The sequence below is a fragment of the Pyrus communis genome, chromosome 1 (assembly GCF_963583255.1).
Source record: "Pyrus communis chromosome 1, drPyrComm1.1, whole genome shotgun sequence".
Classification (NCBI taxonomy): domain Eukaryota; kingdom Viridiplantae; phylum Streptophyta; class Magnoliopsida; order Rosales; family Rosaceae; genus Pyrus; species Pyrus communis.
In genome coordinates this window covers 33,415,149-33,438,089 of record NC_084803.1, presented here as the reverse complement: position 1 = coordinate 33,438,089, position 22,941 = coordinate 33,415,149, and the positions used below count along the sequence as shown (strand labels likewise).

The following is a 22,941-nucleotide window of genomic DNA, read 5'->3' as shown; positions in this document are numbered from 1 at the left end:
CACTCCAAACTTTCTATATTTAGAAAGAAAAATACACTTGTGAGGAGTGTAGAATGAGATTTTTGGAGTGCCAATAACACTTCCTATCCTTAATGAAAGTTGTATAGATACAAAGAACAACATTAGTAGCAAATTCCAAGATGTAAACATGAGAAAAAGAGTGACATCTAATCTCTAAAAGCATACTGAAAGTTTCATGCCAAGAAGTTGTATACATGCTTGAAAAGTTTGAAACATTTTGGCATCAACAAGAAAGTGCCTATGTGGAAGATCTATTATGTACCCTCAAGCTCAAATACATGACCTCATCTCTAAAAAATAATATTGTCCTAAACAAATTGAGAGAAATATTTTAGTTCATCTTAAACTTTTATTTGTGACATTGCATAGTTTTGGATTTGTTAACAAAGTATTACTATGTAGAAGCAAATTTCTTTAATAGGGACTTAGAAAAAATATAACTTATTATACTATGGAGTTTGTTTCTATACATAACGGAGCCCAAATTGGAACCTAAATATTTTATTATTATAAAGAGGTTATTCCCTTATAGAATATTACTACAAGAGATTTTACTTTACTAATAGCTCACACATGCTCAAAAGATTACTAGTGAACATATGTCATATAGCAAAGTTCACATACATCAACATTTCACGCGTCCATCCGCACACCCTACCATTCTTCTTCTACCTAAATTAATTACTCTATGTTGGATAAAGAAGTAATTACAATCTGATAAGACATGAGAATGCAACACCGAAATATATACATATTATGAAATGATTGGGAAAAGACAAAGGAGGCGCTCACCTAAGCAAACACTAATTGCATCACTTTGCATGCTTGATGCTTCCTTCCACCTTAATTGGTACTCTTTGTATGACTCATGAGGAACGGTAGGGTCGCATTCATTTGATGCGCCCCGTAGAGGACCCGTATAGTAAATCGTCATATAAAATTTTGTATTAATAATACAAGATGTATGTTAGTTTTTTGTATATGTTATTAGCACAGGATACCACCGTAGAGGTGAACTCATATATAGAAGCTGTTCTAGAAGCTTGAACGTTAAATAAATGCCACGAGTGTAAATCCGTAGTACGTACTACCTGCAACTGATTCCGTGCTTATAAACCCACGGAATGAAGCAGTCTTAGTCAACTTCTGTTCTGTAACCTGGCAACATCTCCATCGTTCTTTCCCTTTTAACCCTAAGATCAGGCCGATTCACTCAGAAGCTTTTGCAAGCCACTTCATCAGGTGTTCCCGTATAATGTGTCCCGAGCAAGTACTACATCAAAAGTCTTTGTGTTTTGTTGTATGGGATACAGCCCACAGCCTACAAACAAAGCTGGAACACACCCTCTCAGCCGAGTCAGAAATTCTGTGAATGATAGTAACTTGGCATAAGAAATTTTTCTGCACTGGTTTGCACAAAATTGGTGTCGCGGGTGAAATTATTATTTTTTTCTATGTTAAATTAACCCTAAACCTAACATATATGTATACATGACTGATTGTATACTAATTATAATCTCAATAAATTTTGTAACGATATCTTGATATGTCAAGTGATATAATCATCACAAATAATAATTTTGCTTTCTAATCGAGAGAGGCGCCCTCCATAGCTACTAGTTATTGTCCGTACAACTTGAGTTCTTGAATTTCCATGTGTGAGGTATGATTCCACTAACAAGAACTCAAGTTGGGATCCAAGTACGAAAGCACCCACTGGCCATTTGTTTACACTAATTGGTTTCCCCATTAGCTCATTTCGTGGCAATATGTCATGGTTCAATTCAATAGTACTCATGCATTTCACAAAACGTGCCATCCACACCTTTTATCATTATGTCATAATTCTGTTTCAACATATACTTGGTTGTCTTAGTTTTAGACACCAACCCACTCGTTCAAATAATATTATTATTAATGGAAATATTTTCCCTTTTTTAACTTTAAATTTCGTACCTTTCTTCTCACCTTCGTCATATTCTAGACATCTAGGTCATTAAAACAGTAAAAGAAGAAAAATGAAATAGTCTTTATGTTGAATATTTGTGGTAAGGAACTTTTTGAGCAAAATTATTTTATATAATTTTTTTCTTTTTCTTTTTGACCAAACAATATTATCTATACTAAGAGATGGAGGAATGAGTTTAAACCTCACAATGAACTAGTTATTTTATATAATATTTAAATCATGAAAACCATGTGAATATTCAGAAACTGGAGGCATGAGGGTTCGAACCTCTTCCCTTCAGGTTGAGAGTGTTTGCTTCAAGCCAATTCTTGACAACAGATTTTGTGTTATGCTGGCTTCAAAATCATAAAATGGAAAAGAAAATATTGATGAAAGTATGAAAGGAGAGGCTTCAGCTTCATCTTGCACGCAATGCTATGCTTGAAATACCACATTTTTTTCGCGTTTAAATACATGTGAGTTTGTTTATGTCTGCTTTATTGTACTTGTTATCTTAAAATAATTCATAAAATATGTTATTCATATCATATTTTTGTACCAAATTTTCATATCACCTTAGATGACATTTGATGTGGACAGCCACATCATTTGAATTAATCAGATTTTTAAATTTAGTTCATTATTTAATAAACTAATAATTAAGAAAAACTAGTTAATTAAATGATGATTGTAGTATACGAGAAGTCTTTCTCCTTCATTTCCTTGGGTTTTGCAAATTTTTCAAATGATGTGGCTATCCACATCAGATATCACCTAAGGTGGTATAGAAATATGGTATAAAAACATGGTATGAATAGATCACTCTTGTTGAAATACCTTCAAACTTTTCTCAAACAAATTCCATTAATGAAAGTTGCCTAAGAAACTGGACCAAGTCCCACGTCGGCAAGCTGCCGAAGTATAATTTCAAACAAGCTTACATTACATATATAACATATAATTACAACTTAAACTTATCATCCATTTGAAGCCATTCAAAGGGCTCTTATGTGATTATAAAAGAACGATGGAATATGGATACATAATATTATATATGTTAATTAACATACTATAGGAGTACCTTTTTTTTTATAAAAGGAATTGGATTGCATGTTTCGATTACCATTCATGATGTTTCAAGATGATTTGATCTCTTAAAAAACCTGATTAATTTAGTTACTGACATTTCGTATCGTCCACTGATCTTATGCCAAGTTACATTCACACTTAACTCCCAAGAAGATAGTGAGTTCTCTTGGCCACGTCTTTAAAGTGGTGGCCACTCTTATAAGCACCCATGTACAAACACCACCACACTATAAACCTCTTGCATACCTCATCATGCAACACCACTATACCTCATCATGCAACACCACTATACTCTATATTTGTTTGCTGACAATATTCAATTTGTACATCCAAACTTTTCTCAACTAAATTTTTGAAGTTAACAAACATATGAACAAACTAATTACAGTTCTAGTAACATATATAAGTATTTCCATAATTTTTGTTAAAAATAACAAAATATGTATATATATATATATATATATATATATATATATATATATATCTATCTATCTATCTAAATAACAATCATATATAATGAACTTTCAACTTTAGATTGATTTTGATGTACAAAATATTGACTTCGTCTAAAATAAATTGTAAGAAAAGTGGAAACCATTGGAATTACTAGATATATTTCATTAACCCTCATTTAAGATGGATTGAACCGCGGTACTCTTAAATCCTCCCATCCCATGGATTGATTGGAGAAAAACTTGTGTGGGGCTTGGCGTGTCATTGGATTTTATTGAGTGGCATTACAATCCAATCAAAATTCACCACATGGTAAGTCTAAATATAATCTTTTATTTTTAAATTTAAAGCTCTTATAAAAAAATTTCTTACTAATTAATATACACCATAAGAATAATTTAATGGTTTTTTTTTCCTCTTCTCCTCTCTCTCTTTTTTCTTCCCAAATTTTCTCTACTGTCTTCTTCCCCACTCTGTCTTTCCCTTCTTCATATGAATATGGGAAAAAAACAATTAAGTCATCTTCTCCCACTATCATGAAATGGAAAAAATAAAAAATCCAACACATATTTCATATTTTACAAAAGCTGTATTTTTACAAGAGTTGTTCGTTCATTTAAAATTTAATTATATATTTTTAACAATATTATAAATAATAATGAACGTTTTGATATTTTAAACACAAAACTTCCTATAGTAATTAAGATTGCAAATGTTGGAAACCCAGTGACCAAAACCGGCTGTTGATACAAGGTGAGTTCACATACCTGAAGAAAACTATATTTTTATATATACATTGAGGAAGGTGAAAAGTAAAAAAGGAAAAATAGATTTTGAAAAATATTACACAACAAAGGAAAAAGGAACAAACTTCCATCTCCATTTTCCTTTTTCCCAGCAATAGAAAGGACTTGGGAAGAAAATTTGAATGGCTTAATTTTTTTTTATCATATTCTTATGAAGAAAGGAAAGGAAGACACGAGTAGGAAAAAAAAAACATTAGATTAATCTCATAGAAAAAATAATTATGAGAACTTTAAATATAAAAAAGTAATAAAAGTTTTATATTGTAGAATTGTCATGCGGTGAGTTTTGATTGGATTGTAGTGCCACTCAGCAAAATTCAGTGGCAAGACAAGCCCCACACAAGTTTTTCTCCATGGATTAGGAGTTCAGTGATTGAATAACGTACGTAGGCAACTTTTTCAGTTGGGGGATCCAAATTTCTACTTATTGGATGAATAGGCCCCCAATAAAAAAAAATAACCCCTCATTTCGTATAGGAGGAATCCACATAAGAGTCTACAATGACTTTAATTTCTTGAAATAGGGTTGTTTATTGCTAATGGATAAGATAATCCAAAGATTAGTGCTTGGACATGTAGACAGTAGAAACAGTTAGGTTTATTTTTGCCTTTTGCGTTCTCTATAAAAAGGCATCTCATTTTAGTGTTGACATGCAAGCATAGAAGAGAAGTACAAGTAAATCGTACAACAAGCTTAGAAAAAGAGTGTGTGTTCGACATAGAGAAATTAAGATGGGAGACCAAATTGCAAATGGAAAATTGAGTCTCTTTCTTTACAAGATAAAGCCTTACGTGGCTATGGTTTCTTTGCAATTTGGATATGCAGGAATGTATATTATCAGCATGGTTGGTTTGAAGCGTGGCATCAATCACTTTGTTCTTTCTGTGTACAGGCATTTGATTGCCTTTGCTGTTATTGCACCATTCGCACTTGTCCTTGAAAGGTCTCTCTATCTCACATATATGCATACATATATGCATGCATACATACATACATACATACATACATATATATATGTGTGTGTGTGAATTTTTTTACCTAATTAAATTAATTATATATGTTGTTACTACTTGAACTTATTGTTTAATTCCAACTCGTTTTACAGGAAAATAAGGCCAAAACTGACTCTGGGGATCTTCCTAAGAATAATGGTGCTTGGTTTTCTCGAGTAAGAATATGTCGATCTAATTTGTTATATATACGCAATACCCCGGAAACACAATGAATTTTGATTTTGCATGGCTAGATTTTAAGTTATTAGCTTTTGCATTTTGAAAGCTAATTATGATTTTCATGTAATGGTCACTTCCTGCAGGCCTGTTTTTGCTCAGAACTTGTACTTTGTGGGAATGACGTACACCTCAGCAACATTTGCATCGGCCACTGCTAATATCCTCCCTGCCATTACGTTCATTTTTGCACTTATTTTCAGGTAAATTTTCATAGCCGATCATTACATAATTCTTATCACAATCGTCTAGGGCATCACGCAGTAGCAATGTTAATTACATATACAACGTACATGTGTTGGAGCGTTTGTCGCAAGAAGAAATACAAGTAGTTATTTATTCAAATTATTAATATGCACTAACTTGGTCATTATCCCATTGTTTAGGTTAGAAAAAATCAATTTCAAGAAGCTGCCTAGTGTAGCAAAGGTGATCGGGACTGCAATCACAGTCGCAGGAGCGATGGTGATGACGTGGTACAAAGGGCCCATCATTGAACTTATAAGTGGACAATCACAAAGCCACCACACCAGTACCGCATCCGGTGAACAACATTGGGTCACCGGCACCATGATGCTCCTAGCCCGTTCTTGTGGTTGGTCCGGTTTCTTCATTGTACAAGTGAGTATACAGCAAGTCCAAATCCTTTGCTGATATTATACTTCAGTCATTTCATGGATAAACCCTAAACCGTAAAATATAAGCAGATATATATATATATTTATAGTACCCCATTATTGAGCTGGCCTAGCTGCAAGACTGAAATGTTTATCAAATGTGAGCTAATTTGAACATTATTGTTGTATGTTTGGTGCAGTCGTTCACACTAAAGCTATACCCAGCCGAGCTCTCTCTCACTGCTTTGATATGCTTAATGGGTGCATTGGAAGGTGCCGTTGCCACCTTCGTAGTGGAACACAGCATGAGTGTTTGGGTTATCGGATGGGACTCCAGGCTTCTAGCAGCTGCTTACTCTGTGAGGACCATATATCATCATATAATATAACTATTACAAGCTAATTACCAACTTTAATTCCTTGTTGGGATTGTTGCAAAGTTGTATGACAAAATGAATCTTATTGTGAATAGGGGATAGTTTGCTCCGGGATTGCATATTATGTGCAAGGTGTTGTGATGAAGGAACAAGGTCCAGTTTTCGTTACAGCTTTCAGCCCACTGGCCATGATCATCACGGCCGCTCTGGCCGCCATCATTTTAGCTGAGCAAGTGCGCCTCGGAAGGTATGATTACGTATGCTAGCTACAAATTAAATTAACGACATATTTTAACCAATAATTGTCGTTACGTACTCAGGATCTCTTCCAACAAAAAGAACCCCAAACCCTAATGGTGCATGTTCTTTTCTTTTGTTATATTGCAGCATACTTGGAACTATTCTCATAGTCATCGGCCTCTATGCTGTTGTTTGGGGTAAAAGCAAAGATCCTACGGCCTCTGCCTTATTGATCAAAGACGGGAAAGCTGTTGCTCATGAATTGCCAATCACGGACGACAGTAATAGGTCATCAATCACTGTGGGTAACAACACTAATGATAGTACTACTATTGGAGCTGCTGGGGACTTCAAGGTTCCAATCAAAGCACAAGAATCGTGAAAACTACTATATATGCCCAAGATTAATACAACAGAGGCTTTATTACAATTTTCAAGATCTTATTAAGTGAGAATATTTGTATTTTGTTTTGTTTTTTTCCTTTTTTCTTTTAGGAAATTTATGTAAGGGATAAAACTCGAATTTAAACACCTTGCAACATATTAAAGGTGAATTTAGTATCAAATCATGCATCCTCATGGAAACAAGTGAGACTTGATCAGAAAAATGTGTACTTTTTGGCTGTACCTTTGAGAATGAGGGAAGTATATGTACATCCTACTATGTTTGCGTACATCGTCTCTATTTTCCAATTTCTCTCTCTTTCTCTCTCTCTCTCTCTCTCTTTGTCAAATCTTTCTCTCTCTTCAGTTTGTTCATTTGTTTTTAATTTTATCGGGGAATATTGTTTTTCCTTATGAGACCTAAAAAGTCAACCTAGCTAGGTTTGGAATTGCAACAACACATCGTTAAGAAAATTTTTAAGAAGCAACATAGAAAATTTTCAAGATTAATTGGAATTTCAACCTAATGCGAATTCCTAATTAAAGTAAGATAGTCACTTTTCCCTAACAAACTACCAAAAAAAAAAAAAAAATGTGTTATATGGCCTAACAAGAAAAGCTGACATATAACTCAAGACGGAAAAAATTACATAATTTATATGCTCATGGTTTGACATAAAGGTTTCACATGCTTACAAAGAAGCTAATTTTGCTACCGACTCTCTACTTAAACATGGTCAGTTTCCACTACTTGTTGGTCTCAAACCTACCTTCATTAATCATGAAGTTTTTTTGCTAACTTTAAGATTGTGATTTTTTTATTTTATATAATTTAACTTTAACGTCGAATTATGCAAAAGACTTATAATCATTACTACAATAAACACTTTGCGCAACGAGAGAGTATTTGCCTCGCAAAGCATTTCTTTATCACACAACACCTATGGTGACGCAAAAATCGTCGCACAGATTTGTTGAGCAAAGGTCGTGAATAAAAATCATGCGCGACGAAAAGACCAGATTCGTCGTGCGGAAAAAATATTGCGTGATGTTTTACTACTCGTCGCAAGAAACGTCTACGGACGAAGGCTTTCGTTGCACGATATAAGAGGGTACAAGTGGGCCTTGTAACGAGAAATTTCTAGGGACGTCTCTTTTTCGTCTCTAAACTATTTGCACGACGGATGAAGCAAAATTTCGAATTAATTTAATAACATACATATTGTCACCTTAATGTTTGTGTGATGAAACATTAAGGCGACAATATAAATAAAAATGTACGTACAACTACAAAGTTTAAAAACAAAGCGGGAAAAAAAACTATGAAAAAAATGTGGCGTAATCTATAGGCAAGTCGTTCGTAGGTGCTTGGTAGTCTTGCAGCTGGAAGGGGTTGGGGTTGGGGATGGGCTCAAGGTTGGGGACGGGCTTAGAGGTCGACGGGTTTGATTGCTGGGTATGCTTGGGTTGGAAGGGCTCTAATATCTGTGGTGCAGAAAAATCGGGGAGACAAATCCGGAAGAATTGAGGACATGTTCAATCAATGACATCTGAGTCTTGTACGATACGAGCTCCCTCCTCAGGCCAACGACTTCCTGCGTCAAAGTCGTAACCTCGCCCTTCGACAGTGACGATGAAGAGGCTCCACTCTCCCGCCGCCCATTATTCCCTATACCCCGGCAATGTCCCTCATCTCTGACTGAAAGTTTGGTCCAAGGTCTCTGTAAGGATGTGAAACCCCGCATCCTAAGGGGGATCCATATACTCGATTGGTGTGTCCGGGGGAAGCTGGGAGGCGGACTCCTGAATGACCGACTGGTACTTCTCCACCATAGTCACTTGTGAAATAAAATATGGAATATTAATAGCAAACAATTTGAATTAATTAGTATAATACTTTAATGCATAAGACATTAATTACATGAAGGGTCTCGGTCAACTCATCTTAGGCCGAACATAAACATTAGCAAAGACGTCGATCTCCGGGAATTTCTGACCCTCTGGAATAGAAAAAGATAAGGAAAATGTTAGTATGGAAACAAACAAAAAAAAAATATTACTGACATTTTAAATTTGGAAGTGAAAGTTTTAATATATACCTTCCGCCACGTCTCCATTCTATATGAGAAAGGTCTCGAACCCGAATGGTGGAGAAGAGTATTCTTCTCCCAATTGATCTTGTTTGCCTTCGCCTTCTTTTGTTATACACAAATTAAATGTATTAGTTGTAATATTTAAAGATAATATAAATTAAAAAAAAGTAATAAACATTAGTAAAAATTTAAAAAAGTAAAATGAAAGAAGTCCTATATTTAAAAATGGACCACAAAGGCTGGCTCCTAAAAATGATAGCAGAGCCAAACCCAACTATCTTCTCGGTCCTCGAACTCCTTCGGGCAACCCTCCTCGAGAGCGACCTGTGGATCATCAAACATCTTGAAATACTGGTGCAAGTCACTCTTCCACTGCTTGTACCATTCGGAGAAAAGCCGATTGAGGTATGCCAACATGTGCTCATTGATGATATCAAAATTGTAGTTTGTCTGCAATGTAACAAATATTACAAAAGTATTAGTAATTAAATACATTAATAAATATAAATATATAAATTTTATATGAAAACCATTAAAAAGGCAAGGATACTTACCGACAAATAATTACGCACCGTGTTCTTCACCTCGTCCTGCATCGCCTTCCAAGACTTCCACTATATAGGGCAAAAGGTCCAAATTACAAGCTCAATATCATGGGCCAATGCGCTATGTTGCTTTGCCATTGGTTCAGCCCGATGTCGTTCATCGTATCTAATTGTGATACGATTGTTGGTCACCCGAGTGACCTTCACCGGCTTCAATTGGCAACAAGGTCCCCGGGTGTTTTTCTTGGTTGCAAACAAATGAAAAATTAACGTTAAACCAAAACTAATAACAAATGCTACCAAAATTTCTGCAGAACCTCTCTAAAATTAAAACATTTCCCAAACCTTGAAAATAAAATAAACAATATATGTATCCAACAAAATGATCACAACAGTTTAATAATGGGTTGGGAACAATGACAACAATAAACAATATGCTATATATATATATATATATATATATATATATATATATGTAAAATAACTTTGTAATCCTTAAATGACATAACTTAACAAAACTAAGTTAACATAGGAATGAGGGAGTTTATTAGGATATTATACCTGGCTGTGAACCTGAGGCATCAGTTGTGGATCTCGACGACAACATCTGCCCTAGAGTGCGGGGGCGTTGGTGAGCACGCTGGGTGTTAACAGGTAATGCCACCGAAGAAGTCGAAGATGCTGGTGCATGTCAGACTCAAGGACCAACTGGGTCAACCGGACTCACCAGCCTGTGGTCCATCTCTGCCAGAGCAGTGACGGCAGTAGTAGGAGGTGTAGTTGTCGGACGAGGTGTAGTCGTCATCACCTTCTGACTTCTAATGAGCTGTGACATCTACAAAATTGGAAATAAATTTGTTAGACTACAAAGATAAAAATTATCGTACACATGCATAATAATTTCTACTTAAATTTAAAATGAATAAACCATTACAACCCTAAATCTAACTCACTGTCCTAATTCTAAAACCAAATTTAAGAATCCTAATTCTAACCCCTAATTCAAAATCAACTAACCCCTAACTTAAGAACCCTAAATATAACCTTGTAAATTAAGCACCCTAAAGCTAACCCCATTGCCCTAATTCTAACCCTTTACTTAAAATTAAAAAACCCCCAAATTTAAGAACCCTTATTCTAACCCCTAATTTAAGAACCCTAATTCTAATCCCAAATTTAAGAACCCTAATTGTAACCCCTAATTTAAAATCAACTAACCCCTTACTTAATAACCTTAAATCTAACCCCGTAAATTAAGCACCTTAAATCTAACCCCACTGCCCTAATTATAACCCTTTACTTCAAATTAAAAAACTACCAAATTTAAGAACCCTTATTCTAACCCCTAATTTAGGAACCCTAATTCTAACCCATTGCCCAATTCTAACCCCAAATTTAAGAACCCTAATTGTAACCCCTAATTTAAAATCAACTAACCCCTAATTTAAGAACCCTTATTCTAACCCCTAATTCTAACCCACTGCCCAATTCTAACCCCAAATTTAAGAACCCTAATTGTAACCCCTAATTTAAAATCAACTAACCCCTAACTTAAGAACCCTAAATCTAACCTCATAAATCTAATTCGCGACCATGAATGAAAAAACCTCCATTCCTTGTTACGAACAACGTATGGTTTAAGTATAAGCTCATAAAGAAAATAAAATAAAAAAGGTCCAATTCAAATTCCAATTTTTCAATTCAGATACCAGTTTTTCAAAGAAAAATTTAATTCTTACATAGGGGTGTGATGACACACCCCAACCGAAGTCGAGGTATGCTGGCCGTCACCCGAAGGTGACGTAACCAAAAGTATGAATGATGTAAAAATGTGAATAAATCATAATTGAACTAGAACTTATTTAAACTACTAAAGTGAGTGCACAGTAGTGGGTAGAACCCAAAGAATACAAATGTTCATAGCATAGATAACACAAGCAATGCAAACGAAACTAATTAAGTACTTAATACACAACGGTATAAGTTCCTACACTTAACAAGGATATGTTAGAATCGCCAGCTAATCCTCGTATACCACAGAGTAATTCAGCTATCTAGGACCTGGAGAAGTGAAAAACATAAGGGTGAGTGGGCACAAAAATAAAGATTTATAAAATCCATTTATTTTATGAAGATACAAACCCCTCGCTGTAAAACATGTATAGTTTCCAGAAAATCGTACTACGTATAAGTATGAAATCAAATGCATGCCAATAGTAAATCCAGAAGTATGCCACAGTAGAATATCTCAACAGCGATATAAATATAATCATGTGCTCAACAATCTATACTAGCACACAAGTCAGAGTCACCTAATACGACCTGTATGACTACACCTACTACACCTATTGCTGATCAATCTATGCTAGCACACGAGTCGAAGACGTGGAGACTAGTGTTATTCGTTGTCACATGCAAGTCGGAATTGCCTATTGCAATATGTACGATAGGATTAGCACCTACTTGGATCCAAGGCGAGCATGCGGTGTTGATGTGAACAACACGTGAAAGACTAGCGTGGCCCTGGGCTAAGCACTAACACCTGGGTGTAGCAATGATGAGCAGACTACATGAATATAAGCATGCCATAATGATTCAACAATTTCAATCAACATGATAACCTTACCTGGACTTACTTGCGCGTCTCGTAATTATTTTAGCTTTTCACAATAGTACAACATTTATGAGCAAGTAAAAAGCATATGAATATGCCATGATGATATATAAATCTCAACCACATAGCAACATTTTTAAAATTAATAAAACATGGCATAAAATGCATAAATCAATGTAAAAGCATTTCTTGAAACTATAAAGTTTATAAACATACACGAAAACAAAAATGCCCACTCACTGATATGTCGATGGATCGTAGCCCCCTAGTCTCGCTTGTCTTCATACATCCTCAGAGTAAGTCTCTTCTATATGTGAAACAACTAATACTAATTAGTTAATAAAGACATACAATAAAAGCTAGGAATAACTCCCCATAGTTTGCTCAAACGGAAGGTTTAAATATACGAAAATGTTCTACTTGAAATCACGGACCCGGACGTGTCAACCACTCACTGGTCGGAGGTCAGACGCACCCTCACATGCCACCCAACCCACGTCAAAATTGACAAAATATTCCGTTAAATAGCAACGGCGTTACCTGACGCCGTTAGTATATTCCATCAAGTCTAATGGAATATTCATCGTCTTCTCCGGTGGGTCGCCGTCAGAAACTAGGGATTTTCCCCGGTTTTTTGGAAAATTTTCAAACCTTTATAGCTTCTTCATTTTTCAACCATTTTCCATGAAATTTATATGGATTTGAAGCTTGTGATAAGGAGAACATCATTTTACCTCTTACAAGTCCAAAAGGTGGACAAAGGAGGACTGAAAAATCCTCAAAAGCTTTTGACCCTAAGCTCGACTCCTCGAAAACGTGAGTTCTCACGTCAACTTCACTCCAAACTTAGTCTAAGGACTCCAGGGAGTTGGCTAAATGCTTCCACAACCTTCAAAACATAAAAACTCAGCTGGGATCACGTTGGTTGAAACTCGTCTGAGTCGGAGCTTCCGAGTTAGCAAGTCAAAACTTAACCATTTAAGAATTGGTTGGTACGACTGGGTTCATGGGTTCGAGAGGAGTACAATGGTGGTGTTTGTGAGCTCAATCTGTGAAGTATGTGGTGTTGTATGAGTTTGCAGAGGAAAGGAGGTCGAGCGAGGGAGAGAGAAAGAGAGAAATAGGAAAGAAATAGTGAGTGAAGGAGCAATTTCTGATTGGGGAAGAGGTGTAAGGAGAGGTTCTAATTGGTTGTGAGGGTTTTGGAGAAAAATGAGTGAATGAGAGAGTTTGAGGGCACACGAGACAATTTTTAAAAGAAGAAAATGATAAGGTTTGTACACCTATCAGATTATGAAATATGTCCCTTTATCAAAAACAGTGTTTCTAGCACTAATAATTTAACACGCACTTGTACAATTCTACCCATTGTTTACGTACTTTAACGAAACGTAATTTTTTCGTTGCAAGTCTGATTCGAGCCTAACTCGTGCTCACGCATTCGTAACAATGAGTACTAAATAATTACGATAGCGAGAAAAATAATTTAAAGTTGCATAATCACATCCACATCACTTTGCCAACAAGGGCATAAATATCAATTTACACACTCGGGGAGAAATTACATAGAAAATTAGGGATGGGTCATCACATGTGATCACGATCGCAATTGCCAATGCTGCAAGGAACCCATGAAATTTTTCGTAAGGGAAATAGATTGGTGTTGATACATGATAATCATTAACTATGAATCAAAAACGGATTCCATTAGGCAAATTTAAGAACCCTAATTTAAGAACCCTAATTCTAACACATTGCCCTAATTCTAACCCCAAATTTAAGAACCCTAATTGTAACCCCTAATTTAAATTCAACAAACCCCACTGCTCTAATTCTAACCCTAACTTAAAATTCAAAAACCCCAAATTTAAGAACCCTAATTCTAATCCATATTTAAGGACCCTAATTGCAACCCACTGCCCTAAGTCTAACTCCTAATTTAAAATCAATAACCCTAATTTAAGAACCCTAATCTAACCCCAATGAAGCACCCTAAATCTAACCCCCAATTTAAGAAAACCATAATCTTACCTCACTACCCAAAATCGTTCCCCTAATTTAAGACCTAAATCTCATCCCAATTAAGAACCCTAAAAACTCTAATTTAACAACCTAAATGTAACCCCTAATTTACAAACCCTACATCTAACCCCGCTGCCCTAATTCTAACCCCCAATTTAAAAAATAAATAAATAAATAAATAAATCTATAAACCCTAATTAACATGGTAAATAAGGAAAATTGAAAAAAAAATTAAGAGGAAATTACCTCTTGGAAATGAAGACGCAAAGGACGGAGAGAAGGACGGAAAGACGAGGTGAGCAACGGAGAGAGGGGCGGAGAGACAATGTGAGCAATGGAGAGTTGTAGTGAGAGGGTGAGAGAGGGTCTAAGGGTGAGATAGGGTATCGGGGAAGAAGAACTAAGGGTGAGAGAGAAAAAGGAATAAGAGAGAAGGTATCGGGAAAAAAAAATGGAAAAAGAGAAAGGTGAGGGGAGGAAGACGATACATAGGATTAAATACATAAAAGGTTGTGCGACAGAGGCTTTGTTGCTTAATGTTTAAAACTTCATCGCGATGTTTTTTAAAATTTCCGCGAAAAAAAAAGGCGCCTTAATTTTCAGACACTTGCGCGACGAATACCTAGATTTCGTCGCGCAAGTGTCTGAAAATTAAATTTACCCACATAATATTAAAATGCTTGCGCGACAAAAAAGTGTTGTGCGTCGCGCAATTCTGTTTAAAAATGGGTTTTTTTATGTAGAATTTTGATTAAAATTTATTATAAAATACTAATAAAACAAATTTATTTACAAAGTACTTCACATATAAAATGCATTAACCATTTAATGTATTTTACAACAAAAATTACAAATAAACTGAACTATAATAACTTTCACTTTTGTCACTATCTTCATTTTCATTGTCCTATTCCTCATCATCAATAGGTATGTCACCATCGTCGTTTGTGCACACTAAACCATCGTATCGTGGAAGATTACTGAGGTCAATTGTGATTGATTGAATCGGTATTTCGATTGAAGATACTCCTTCTATCTGAAATGATTCTTGGATAAGATTAGTATCTCAGATTGTTTCCTCACCAATTTCCATCAAAGATTCTAGACGTTGGTCAGTGACATTAACGATGTCGTCGTCAGTAGGGTCTTGTTCTGGTATAGCATACACATTCTTATGATCCATCTTCTAAACAACTTTCAAACCCTTCCCTGTTTTAGGGTCATCTAGATACAAAATTCGTTTTGCCATGTTTGCTAAGATGTAAGGATCGTCGTTGTACCAAGTTTTGGTAGTGTTCACTAATAGTAATCCAAGATCTCTTTTAACACTTCCCTGCCTATTTGGGTTTGTATCAAACCATTGACACTTAAATAAGATCACTTGGCATCGGTCTTTGTAAAGCAATTGCACGACACTTGTTAATTTACCATAGAATTCAATGTCTATACTTTCACCTCCACCTGGGACATGAGCACTGCTATTTTTTTGTACACAACTTGTCATCCCATGCAGTCTCTAAGAACTTGACGCCATTAACATGGCATCCCGAGAATAATTTAATGCGAATCGGTACGAACGCCAAGTTATATAACTCTTCACTTTACGTTAGGGAATTCAATGCTTTCAATTGATTCACCTAATATTACACAAACACTTAAATTGTTTAGTTCGAGCAAAATAATTGGTACAATATATATGTCTAATACAAAACACTTCAAACTTATATATTCGAGAAACCACTGTGGAAACAATTCAAGGTATTTCTTGGTATACAAATGTGAAGGATGTGCCTGCTTCATCATATCTTCATGCTCGTCTAGGTATGACATTGTCTCGTCACAATTGTTGAGTACGAACCAATGTGTTACCTCCATGTGCTTTTTGAAAAACGATTCGCCTCGTATCGGGTCTCCGAATGGTTGAGTGATTTGGGCAAAAACTGAAAGTTTTCCCTTTCTCACATCCTCATCATTATTGCAAAGAGGATGATTGAAAGTTGTCTCCACATCCTTTAAATACATTCCACAAAATGTAAGCACCTCATATGCCACCCAAGCCTGTATAATTGATCATTCAGGCTTCGCTTTGTTTCGTACACTTTTCTTCAACTCTCTGAGAAGCCTGCTAAAGTAAAACGATATGATACAAATTTTAGTAACCGTCAAATATTGATTAATAAAAATAATAAGGATTGTATACCTTTCTATTGGATACCTCCAACGAAAGTTGATTGGTCCAACAAGCAATGCCACATTCAGTAAGTGAACAATCATGTGGATCATACTTGTGAAGAAAGCTGGAGGAAATATCATCTCAGACTTGACAATGTCATTGTGCAACAGATTAACGTCCATCTTTCGTAATGATCTTAACGTCAATTGTGAAAAAAATCTGGATAACAACATGATTGGTATCACTACATCGTCTAGCAAGAGATGTCGAATACCAACATGAAGTAGGCGTTGTAGAACCATATAACAATCATAACTATTTAGTCCAACTAACTTACCCCCATCAACGTTCACGCAACGTGCGATATTAGAAGCATACCCATCTTTATAGACGATAAAAACTTTAAAAACTTTTTTTTGTCATTCGGTTTCATGGAAAAAAAAACACAAAATCCCTTTTGGCTTTATCACTGTCCCTATTCATCCATAAACCGTGTCGTATTCCTATTCGTTTCAAATCAAGACGAGCCTTGATCATGTCTTTTGTTTTGCCCTTGATATCTAGAATTATGCCGACCAATGTGTCAAATACATTTTTCTCAACATGCATAACATCGAGGTTATGTCTCAATTTTAGTTTCGACCAATACGAGAGCTAAAAACACATAGATTTGTGCATCCAATTCATATGTGTAAAAGGTCTGGTCTTACTTACAGTTTTCGTCGAACAGAGCAAAATCCAAACGATTAAGTTGTTCCAAAATATGATCATCAGACCATTTTCTAAGTCTGAGGTGACACTGTATTTTCCCGTTGAACTCTTTTTCCTTTTCTCGCCACTCGGGGTCCTATGGCAACCATTTTTTATGACAAAAGTCATAAACTTTTCCAGCGTGCCAACTAGATGGTACGTCATCATTGCATATAGGGCATACTATATAACCCCTAGTGCTTTACCTGGAAACCATTGCATATGCGAGGAAATCGTTCACAGTCCACATCATTGCTGCTCACAAAGTGAACATCTTGCTAGTACACTTATTGTATGTGTGCACACCGTGTGTCCATAAACCATTTAGCTCATCCACCAACGGCCTTAAGTATACATCGATTGACCTACTAGCATCCTCAGTTATCAATAGAGTCATCATCATGTATTCGTTTTCATACATTTCCATGGTGACAAATTATACGGAAATACGAAAATCGGCCAAGTGATTTGGTGCAGGATTCCTCATTACATCGTCATCTACCCATTTTTCCTTATGTCATCTCATGTCGGTGGCAGTATGCATTGACATATACAATCGCTGCAACCTAGGCTTCAAAGGTAAATAATGCATGACTTTTTGTGGGATCTTCGTCGATCTATTCTGAGATGTCATTTTGAACCCCGACTTATTACATACAAGGCATTTATCCAACGCTTTATTCTCTTTATAGAACAATATACAATTGTTTTTGGAAGCATGATTTTTTTTTCATAATAGAATCTAAGACTTTTCAACATTTTTTGAGCGTTTCTATGGTCTTTCGGCAAACAATTGTCCTTTGGTAGCATTCTTTTGAAAACCCCCAAAAAGTAATCAAAACACTGGTTCGACATACGATACTTTATTTTGCCATGCATTAGTTCCACAATAGTTGTGAGAACCGAAAAGCCCTCACACCCAGCGTATAACTCTTGGTTAGCATTTTTTAATAGTTTTTTATAGTGTTCAAATTTTGCACTGTCCATTGGTGTATGCACGTCATCTTCCCCTTCCTGATTGGTATTTGTCAAACGCAAATGGAAAAACATCATTTAAGATTTCCATGACTTGTTCATTAGGATCCATATTAGGTTCAACACTGCCCACTCTTGTCACGTTTGAAGACGAAGCATTGTCTAATTGTTTCCCGTGATGGTTCCAAATATTATAGGTCTCTACCATTCCATTCCTTACTAAATGAAATCAAACATTTTTAATAGTGTCCCTTAATGTGTTGTTACACCTCCTACAAGGACACTAGATTCTAGTTGCACCCAAGGTTGTGTGTATATGCAAAGTCAATAAAATCATCGATTCTATCCAAGCATTCGTTGGCACATCTGTTTGGGTTCTGCATCCACATTCTCTCCATCATTCCTGCAACCACAATAAAAGTACAACAATCACAACAACTTCAATATGGTCTTGTCAACTTATGCCTCTGGTAAGGGCCCTATCCTATTAGGGAATGCAAAGTTATGTCACATAATTTACAACTACTTCATATTAGATTTCTATGTAGAGAAATTTTGGCAGCATCTCTGTACAGTTCTTCAAGTAGATATGAAATACCTATATGCCACCCGAAGAACGTACAGAGATGACACCCAAATCCCCACGACCAAAACCTAATCCTTTAACCATAAACTATGCGTCATAACTTTGCATTCCCAAACTGTCCAAATAATGGGACAATTCAAGAATCAATTGGATCGCAGTCATGCTTTCGCATCCATGCGCGAAATTCTTCAAACGGGAAACGAAGTTTTACTCAAAGAAAACACGTACGAAGTTAATTACAATTAACTCCGTACATCACAACACATATTTGTACGTCATGTACAAATTTGTACATATACAATTCAACATTATACATAATTATAACATAAAAAATTTAACAACATAATTTGAATATAATTGAACTATTTTTTTTTTAAATAAAACAAAGAAAATACCTTCCAAATCGTTATCCATGAAGTGCTAGTCACACACAATATCCCTATACATACACAACGAATTTTACGGTGTTAGTATGAATTGACGTTGATACTTTTAAATGAAAATAAAAAAATTCTTAGCAAACACACCGAAATAGCTCGATCAACCTAGAGAAGATAGAGATTTAGATGGACGGAGTATTAGGGGATGAAATTGAGAGAAAATGGGAACGACTGATGCCAAATTGAAGAAAAACAAAGGGAAAAGATGTGCAGAGGCGGATTTTGCAGTTTTTGCCTCTGCAGCTAAAGTCACCTTATAAAGATTACTTTTGGAAGAATTAATTTGCGAGACGAATATAGTATTCGTCGCGCAAGTTGTAAATTTAAATAATTTGCGCAACAAACACTATATTCGTCGCACAAGTTTCAATTTTTTTCCCCAAATTTTCTTTTTTGTTTTCTTTATAATTGAATAATGTAAACTATTTGCAACAAACATTATATTCGTTGCGCAAGTTGCATTTTTTTTGTTTTCTTACTATTGGGAAAAATCAACCAACGGTTCATCAAAATCAACTACATTGACACTACTTCAATGCTTGCAAATCCCTTGAATAAAGCATTGTTGGTTGTGCCTTTTAAACAACATATGGAAAACATGGGATTGATCTCGAGTTTAGATATGTTGAATTAGTGGGAGTGATGGTAATCTATAAGTATTGCAGTAAATAAGTGAGTTACTCTCACAAAGAGGATTGTAGTTTGTTGCTAAATTGGTTTGAATGTATGCATTTTATTTTGCTAATTCAGTGTGTTCACATAAGGTTAATGCCTTTAGTTAAATTGCTTGTTTGCATTGAGTTATATATTTTGTTATGCTTGTTTAAAATTGCAGAAAGCTGAGTTCATTCATTGAATGACAGTCACTTGCATTAACAAGTATCCAGGCTTGTTAGAAGAATAAAGTGTAACTAGTTGGTTACAATAAGGAGGACCTGAGATGTTATAAAGTAAGACAAAATTATAGTGAGGAAAACATCTCAAGATTATGATGATTCTAAGTTGTGACCACTGTACAACCTTATTAGTTCCATGTATTCAATGGATAGAAAATTGCATTAAGGATGAGATGAAATCATTTTACACGGCCACTAAAGTTATATTAGTCTTTAATCTCAAGTTAGACATGAATATTACATTTGTAGACCAAGTGGGAGAATGTTGGATTTATCCAATATAATTCAACCTTTAATATGGTCTACTATATGTAAAAGGAATGTATTCTTAAAGAATAATATTGATAGTGCTTTGATCTCTTCAAGATATCAATCTTGTATTATGTGTCTTATATTGGAAATAGAATTGATGAAATCCTTATATGAATATGACTATGACACTTAATTTAGAAGCCAAGAAAATAGGTTTTACGTTTCCTTTATGGAAGGAACTTTAATCCTTTGGCCTATATAAATAAGAAAAACTAATGGAAATGGTTTGAAAACTTTGAGTTTTAATGAAAATGACAAAATAAAGGGTAAAGTGAATAGTACCAGGATTGACTTTTTAGTGTAAAAATTATTAACATATGAGATTATGAAGAATGGAAGAAAGGAACAATGGCAGAAAGATGAATTAACCAGGAAGATGAAAGCAAAAGCTCTGTGTATTTCTCAGAAAAGTCAAGTCCAACATACTCAGGAAAATGGCCTTACAGCTACCTTTTGTAATAACAACCATCTATTGCAAAAGACTCAAATACCCTCACTAACAACTTTATCCTAACTAACTCAATCTATTCAATCACTTAACCAATGATACTCTACCACATCATCATATGGTTATTACTCCCCCCCCCTCAAACGAAGCTAAGCTATTGAAGCTGAGTTTGTTGTAGTTAGAATCCCTAATCTAAGCCTTATGCAATGCTTAAGGAAGATCGGACTATGTAGTCCCTTAGTAAAAACATCTGCCACTTGGTCATCAATTGGAATATAATGAACTGTAAGATCACATTTCTGAACCTTTTCTTGTACAAAATGATAATCAGTATCGAGATGTTTTATTTTTGAATGAAAGACAGGATTCGAACTCAATGCTAGAGCTGATAAGTTGTCACAATATAAAGAAGGTGGAGCTGATATATGTTGATGAATATCCTTGAAAACTGATCGAATCCAGAAGATATCAGTTGCACAGTGAGCCAAAGCTTTATATTCAACTTCTGTAGAACTGCGAGACACAGTAGACTGCTTCTTTAATTGCCACGAGATAGGATTGTCTCCAAGATAGACAAAAAAAACCCATAATTGATTTTCTGGTGGTAATATATGCTGCCCAATCAAAGTTTGAGAAAGCAGTGATATCAAAGTTCTTGTTCTTTGTATAGTGAAGACCATAGTCAACAGTACCTTGTATATATCTCAAAATTCTTTTAACCAATAACATGTGTATATCAGTTAGTAGTGTCATGAATTGACAAACCAAGTTCACTGAATGAGCTATATTGGGTCTAGTGAAAGTTAGGTACTGTAATGCTCCAACTATGCTTCTATAATGACTAGGTTCAGATAACAAACTCCATTCTCCTGCAAGAACCTGAGTATGAGGTTTGGATGGTGTTGAAGTAGGTTTACAACTGTCCATACCTGCTTTCTTTAATAGATCTTTAGCATATTTGGTTTGAGTGATAAACAAAGATCCATCATCTTGATATTGTATATGCAGTCTTAAGAAGTATGACAATCTCCCCATATCCTTGAGATCAAACACATTAGCAAGATTATCAATCACAACTTGTATTTTTACTGGATTTGAACCAGTAAGGATTATGTCATCAAGATAAAGTAATAGAAGAACAAGATCACCATCATCCATTTTCACAAAGAGACTAGCATCTGAAAGTGATGATTTAAAACCAATGGCTAGAAGATAGTTTGTAAACTTGGAATTCCAAGCTCTAGGAGCCTGTTTTAGGCCATAGAGTGACTTGACCAATCTGCACACATGATTTGGGCATGTAGGATCCACAAAGCCTTGTGGCTATTTCATATATACCTCTTCCTCCAACTCTCCATGAAGAAAGGCATTTTTAACGTCGAGTTGCCTTAATTGCCAACCAAATTAAGTAGCCAAAGCTAAGATTATCTTTACTGTAGTATGTCCTACTACCGGACTAAACGTCTTAGAATAATCTAAACCTTGTTCTTGAGTGTAGCCTTATGCGACCAACCGAGCTTTGTATCTCGAGACAGTACCATCTGGATCTTTCTTCACCTTGTACACCCATTTACTGCCAATAACTGATCGATTTGATGGTGGTGGGACCAACAACCAGGTTCCTTGGGTTTTCAATGCATCAAACTCCACTTGCATTGCAAGCTGCCATTCTGGTTTTGTTGAAGCAGTTTTAAATGTTTTAGGTTCTTCACCATCTGTGATATTAGCCAAGAATGAAAATCCCCCAGAAAAATGCTCACTAGTTGCACTAGATTGATCATCATTATATGACTCCTCAAGTTTAAATAAGACAACTGAGGTAATGAAGCAAGACACCCCACATAGCTCTTTCAAGGAATAGCACCAGTTTGTAGTCTGGTCTGAATACAATTTGAATATATTCATGTGATAATTGAATTATG

General features: G+C 35.4%; 1 protein-coding gene across 1 annotated transcript; it reads left to right on the top strand.

Annotated features, from left to right (window-relative positions):
- The first annotated feature begins 4,988 nt into the window (after positions 1–4,988).
- On the top strand, positions 4,989–7,400 carry LOC137718049 (WAT1-related protein At1g21890-like). Its single transcript, XM_068457564.1, has 7 exons — positions 4,989–5,261; positions 5,424–5,486; positions 5,634–5,750; positions 5,934–6,168; positions 6,365–6,523; positions 6,637–6,788; positions 6,929–7,400. The coding sequence occupies exons 1-7, from the start codon at positions 5,050–5,052 to the stop codon at positions 7,161–7,163; spliced, it is 1,173 nt and encodes a 390-aa protein (XP_068313665.1). The 5' UTR covers positions 4,989–5,049; the 3' UTR covers positions 7,164–7,400.
- The last annotated feature ends 15,541 nt before the right edge of the window (positions 7,401–22,941 follow it).

Excerpts from the sequence above, each read along its gene's own strand:
- LOC137718049 (XM_068457564.1), top strand. The coding sequence starts at position 5,050 with ATGGGAGACCAAATTGCAAATGGAAAATTGAGTCTCTTTCTTTACAAG. Across the intron at positions 5,751-5,933 it reads ATTTTTGCACTTATTTTCAG|GTTAGAAAAAATCAATTTCA; the intron begins GTAAATTTTCAT and ends CCCATTGTTTAG. Across the intron at positions 6,169-6,364 it reads CCGGTTTCTTCATTGTACAA|TCGTTCACACTAAAGCTATA; the intron begins GTGAGTATACAG and ends TGTTTGGTGCAG.